The sequence below is a fragment of the Equus caballus genome, chromosome 3 (genome assembly GCF_041296265.1).
Source record: "Equus caballus isolate H_3958 breed thoroughbred chromosome 3, TB-T2T, whole genome shotgun sequence".
Classification (NCBI taxonomy): domain Eukaryota; kingdom Metazoa; phylum Chordata; class Mammalia; order Perissodactyla; family Equidae; genus Equus; species Equus caballus.
The window spans coordinates 59,857,903-59,864,094 of NC_091686.1; the positions used below are offsets into that span (position 1 = coordinate 59,857,903).

General features: G+C 40.6%; 1 protein-coding gene across 1 annotated transcript in view; it reads left to right on the forward strand.

Annotated features, from left to right (window-relative positions):
• The window catches only part of PLAC8A (placenta associated 8 A), a 66,713-nt gene extending 62,518 nt beyond the window's left edge, over positions 1-4,195 (forward strand). The window contains exons 4-5 of the mRNA XM_070263549.1: positions 2,171-2,286; positions 3,983-4,195. Coding sequence (XP_070119650.1) covers positions 2,171-2,275 — 105 coding nt within the window. The 3' untranslated portion in view covers positions 2,276-2,286; positions 3,983-4,195. The remainder of the gene's footprint in view (positions 1-2,170; positions 2,287-3,982) is intronic.
• Positions 4,196-6,192: the final 1,997 nt, after the last annotated feature.

Below are 6,192 nucleotides of genomic sequence, written 5' to 3' on the forward strand. Positions count from 1 at the left end.
ATGTTTACAGATAGTATATCTCTGTTCTTTCTCCTTAGAACAGACCTCTAAAATGGCTAGCAATTCCTTGGGCTGATTTGTGTAATTCAGGCTCTCTGCTTTGTTTCCCTTTTACATCTATGCAAACTTTGATGGGGCTGCTACAGTGCAGCCTCGCTGGTCTGCCCCTCCTTTCGTGGACACAGCCTAGAGAGCATCCCTTTGGCCAGGGTCGCAGCCTCTGCGGGAGAGAAGGAGAAAGAAAGGAAACAACCACCGATTGAACTGCTATGTGCCGGGGATGCTATTTTGACATCTCTTCGCCCTTTACTCCTTACAAACTCTTCATGGTACCGGGATTCATATCTCTACTTTGTAGATATGGAAACCAGAAAAAGAGAGAGGCTTAAGGTCAGAGAACGTGTAAATGCTGGAATTTGGACTCGCGTTTATTCTGACTAACTCCCAAGTCTGGTTGTTCCCGCTTTTCCATCTTGCCTTCCTGAGTATGTGTGCACTCAGCCATGTACCACAGTTCATTCCTTTATCAGCTCAGTCAGCGCTTCTGTAAATAGTGCTCTGAACGAGACTTCTTTTTTCACAGTTTCCAAACAAATGAAGCACCATCCCCTTTACCCAAACAGCGGGGTGAACACAGAGTCTTTATTTCTGGCCCGACTTCCCAAGCAGCTATTCTGGTCAAGGCATTTACGTCCCTTGTTAACTTTGGTGTGGTATAAACCTGCAGTTCATTTCCTCTCACTTTGAAAAAGGAGGATTTTTTCTTCTTTGTGTTCTCTCTATTTATATTATGAAACAGACTGAGAATCAGATGTGTTTTCTCTAGGTTTCTCAGCAAGTATTAGTGGGATTTTTTTTCCTCCTAAAAACTACCTTAGGTAAAAGACAGGTATATAGACAAACTGGGACAGAAAAGCAATTAGCTCTTTATCAAATGAGAATAATTGTCTTCCTTGTGGCATATTACACATATTCAATACATGTTGGCTTAGTGAAGTTTTAAAAGATAAAAAGAATAAAAAGTGAATAACAAATTAAAGACAAAAAAAACAAGTACTATAAGGAAAGGTTGAGGGAATTTGGATTATTTTTCAGGGAAAAAGAAGGCTAAGAGACCACGCTGTCTTCAAGCTGAACCTGTATTCCTCCATCTGATGAGAGACACAACATTAGAAGATTATTTAACACTGCTACTTATTTGTCCACTCTTTGTCCCACATCCTTACTTTGTTAGAGGAGAATGAAAATCACTGTAGCAATGGAGGAAAGTTTCAGGAAAAATAAATTGCTCATAATCTCACCACTTAGGAGCTCCTAACCCTTATAAACTGAATCTACTATAAATCTCTCTCTCTCTCTAACTCTCTCTCCCTGTCAGCTCACACTGTAAATTGGGAATTGCGTTAAACTCAACATTTTTTAAAATAAGTACTACCAAAAAAAATGGAATTCAAAATTATTTCAATCAGTCAAGATATACAGTCCTAGAACCTGGTCGTCAGACTAGAACCCCCTGGCTCACCCAGTGCCTCCTGCGCAGAGCAGGACTGTCTTCAGGGGCATCTCTACCAGAGGCTCATTGAGGATCCAGCTGGACCATTCCAGGGAGATGGCCCTCAAAACTTTGCAAAGTAGCCCATTCCACAGCTTTTCCAAACACTATTCATTCTCTTCTTTCTTCTTTTCCCCATAACTTATATATCGCTCCCTCGCTCTGGACTTCCTCCCCTGTGGAACAAACACAAGAGATGTCCACAAAAGTGGTTGAGCGATACAGGGTGAGGCCTGGTCTGGCACTACTCACAAACTATAGAAAAATTGGTCCATTACACAACAGGCTTTAAAGGGAGCCTTTCCAGAACAGGTGATAGAGGACTGGGGCTCTAGCTGCAACCTACAGACCATTTGAAATGATGTAGTGTTAGGAAAAGATCAGTTGCTTGCGAAGAGAAAGACCAGGTGATGCCACCAATTTGTTACATGATTTTAGCACATTATTTAACTTTGCTGGGTCATCAGGAAAAATGGGGATAGTGTCACAGAATTCTCATGATAAACAACTAACATAAAATGTATGTTTCAAAGAGGTTTGAAAAGCTATACAAATGCAAGGAATTGTGTGGCTATGTTTACAGGCTATATGTTGATCCATTTGTTTGTTTTTTAACAGGGATCTATTTGCGATGATTACCTATGCCTGATGTGTTGCCCTAATTGCACCCTTTGTCAACTCAAGCGAGATATTGATAAAAGACGAGCAATGAATGCTTTCTAAAAGGTGTTTTGGTAAGTTGGTGGGAATTCTTTGATTTATGAGTATTAAAACAAATTCTCAAAGATGTCTTTCATATCCTTGGGACTCTCTCACACAGATACATGAAATATCCCTTAACAAAGGGAGGGCAAATGATTTTTAGTTGCCAGCCTATGCCAGTCTTGGAAGTCAGCTTCCAAGAGCCTGGATTGAGAGGGTTAAGTCTGGTTGAATATGAAAGAATTCTGTGATTTGTTAGGATGACTGCCACAGGTGGAGTGGCTGTGTGATGTACCAAATCAACATGCCACGTGTCAACCATGCCCACCTTAACAACACCGTGATTTCAGGTGGTAGAGATACGTATATAACCAGACATTCATTTCCCTAAGTCTAGATCTCAAGTCCACTGCTACCAACAGTAACCAACTGAGATATTATACTAAGTGTGACTGCGTGATGTACCTAGTTATGTGTTCTTGTCAACACCACAATGTTAAACCAACAATTCATTCTCCAAAGTGGCGGGAAGCTAGTTTAGTCTCCATAAATCACGTGTGGACAATTCACTCAGTTCTCCAAAATTCCCAAAGCCCCACTATAAAGAAGAGTTACTGACTCTTTGGCGGCTGTATTGTCAAACTTGGGCGGCTACTCATTTACCTAGTTTCCTAAGCTCTCCTAGTCACATTTTTAATCTTCTCAATTCTTCCTGTTTCTCTCAGACAAGAGGGCCGTGGCTCACTCAGTCTTGTCTTTCAATCGCTTACTGCCAATCCCAATGGAATTTGTCAGCAAAGTTTAGTTTTCACCTGGAAGTGACTATTCTCTGTAAAACTCCTGTCACCCAAGAGGTCTCTGAGAGTGTTTGATCAGGATGGTGTGTTCATCCGTATGATGGGTGACATTGGTGCCATCTGTCTAAGCGCCACAAGCAGCACAACATCATGTCCTTTCCATGAGCCACGCTTCAGTACGTTGCATTTTATTACCACGCTGGTGTCCTAGTATTTGTCTTCTGATTGTTTTATAAATGGTTTCCCTCAGTGACTGAAGCACTTTATTCCCTTTCAAGCAGAGTCAAAATGGGGAGTTTTCTTATCATTCTTTTTCCTCTTTACACTCTTCCTCCTGAGAATTTACTGTTGTCTTTCCTCCCAAGCAGTGACGTTCTTTAAACGCCTACGTTACCAACTCGACTCAGAATTTGATGCCAAAGTAGCCCTAAGGGAATTAGAATGTGGCAGTTCACTGGTCTTGTCATCCAGACAATGAAAAAGATTGTTGTGGGTTCTCTGCCTTTTGGATACTCTTACCTTCACACATTCAATGATTTATTGACATTTGGGAACAGAGGTTAACTCTGGCAATCTATGGAGCATTCTATTGGTTCACCCAACCACTTAGCAACAGTACCTGACATATAGTAGGCAGTTATAAATACTGTGGATGAATAAATGATGGTAGCTTTCAAGGAGGAAATATAATGAAGCCCCAACCTAGGAGAATTCTCTGAATCCTAACTGGCGGTTGCGACTCTTCCTGATAGACTGTTCTGAACCAGGGCCATTATTTGACGTAGATTATTAAAATGTGCATCTTGGCAGTAGGGTGGGTGTGGAATGGAAGTTTTGATATTTGGAACAAGATAATGTAAAGAAAGATAGAACTGATAAATCCTAATTCATTCATTCATTTATTCTTTCTCTTTTTTTCTGATTTCTACAGGTCAAATTCACATTTGGTGAAAGACAACACTGGAATGAAATATTGCATCTATTAAGTGCTATCTTACCTCAAATCTTAGAAAGTAATTCAATTAATCATGTGGCTTCAAAAGGCTTCAAAACACTTTTAATTTCCAGTATATTTTGAAAGAAATATATTTCCATTGCTGTTCTCTAAGATGACTACCATTAAAAAAATTAATTTCCTCAACAATTCTTGTGTCTTTATATACTGCTTCATGGAAAATTACAATATGCTTCTTTTTAAAAATGAACCCAAGGTTATCAAATGTCAAAGTTGAATGTGGGTACATGGAGATTCTTCATTCTACTTTTCTACCTTTATATATTGTTATTCTGGATTTTCCCTCCACTGGGAGGCCAGGTGTTACCCTGTGCAGCCCCTCACCCCAGAAAAGTGTGGCTTCCTCCTGTAACTGAGCAAAACGGGGCTTGTTCTGCTCGCCACAATCTGGTGCCAATCAATTGCCAACAAGTCAGTGGTTGAGAAAGGAAAGCTTATACAATTAGCCAGCATAATCGGAAGATGGCGGACTAGTGCCCTAAAGATCCATCTTACAATCATACAGAATCTTGAGACAGTTATATAGGGGAAACGGGCAGGGAAGGAGGGGCGTTAGGGATGGCGACCATCTGATGCGATAAACTTCAAGGTGCCACATTTCTTACTTCTGCCATTCGTGATGGGTACCAACACAGAATTTTTCTCTCTGGAGGTCGTCATGTTTCTGGGGAACTCAGGGAACAAAGTTGTCTTATCACAGCTGGGAGACATACGTAAGCAAAAGTCAGAGAACTAGCAGCTCATGTATTTTGTAAAAGCGAGAGGCGCTTAATCATCTAGGCTACGGGCGGGCTGGAATGTGTTCACCGAGACTAGCGAATCAGGGTCGTAGTTACAATGTTGCTTCCTCCCTCCAAGATAGCTTCCCTCACGTAAACTTAAGACCTAGCTGTTACACTCCCTTTGGGAGACTGAAGTGCATTTGGCGCTTCTTTACAGCCCCATAAAGTAAACCCACTCCAGGAAGTATTTGCTGAGCAATACACAGTTTACCATAGATTATACAGACAAAAGAGAGGATTCCTGTCATAAACCACACAGCAAACTACCTAATTAAAACTCCCGTTGGACATTTCTGTCCACCCAAAGTCAACTCCTGCAGCAAGCCAGCCACAAGGGCTCCACGTACCTTTCTCCCCAACCCCCCGCCCCGTTAATGTGGCATTTTATTTTATTTTTTTATTGAGATATAATTGACATATAATGTATTAGTTTTAGGTGTACAATATAATGATTTGGTATGCATGTATGTGTGTGTATATATATACTGCAAAATGATCACCACAATAAGTCTAGTTAACATCCATCACCACACATAGTTATAGTTTTTTTTCTTATCATGAGAACTTTTAAGAGTTACTCTCTTAGCAACTTGCAGATATGCAATACAGTATTAACTAAAGTTGCCATGCTGTGCATTACATCCCCAGAGTGGAATTTATAACTGGAAGTTTGTATCTTTTGACCCATTTCACTCACCCCCCAGCCCCCACCTCTGGCAACCACGTATCTGTTCTCTGAATCTGTAAGTTTGGTTTTTGGATTTTTTCAGATGCCATGTATAAGTGAGATCATACAGCATTTGTCTTTCTCTGTCTGACTTATTTCACTTGGCATAATGCCCTCAAGGTCCATCCCTGTTGGCACAAATGGCAGGATTTCCTTTTTTATGGCTAAATAATATTTCACCACATAATATTTTATGGCTAAATAATATATATCTATACCACACTTCCTCTCTCCATTCATCTGTCAGTGGACTCTGAGGCTGTTTCCGCGTCTTGGCTGCTGTAAATAATGCTGCAATGAACGTGGGGTGCAGTCTACATACCTCCCCTATGCAGAACCATCTAGTGCCACCGCAGCTTTCTAGTCCCAGGAACTACAGCCCCAAAGGCGCAGGATAAGGGTGGAATTCTGCTGTTAAGCAAAATAATATGTTTTCCATATAGCTGATTAGAAAATTACAACCCACTTTATATATGTTTGTACGTAAAAGTTACGATAACTAAGGAGGTTTTTAAAAGAATCTTTGATCTAGCTGAAAATAGTTAATATTTAGTCTCATTCTCCCACTCTTGATATTGTGCGTTATCCTGTGCATTCCAAATGCCGAAGGCTCCCTC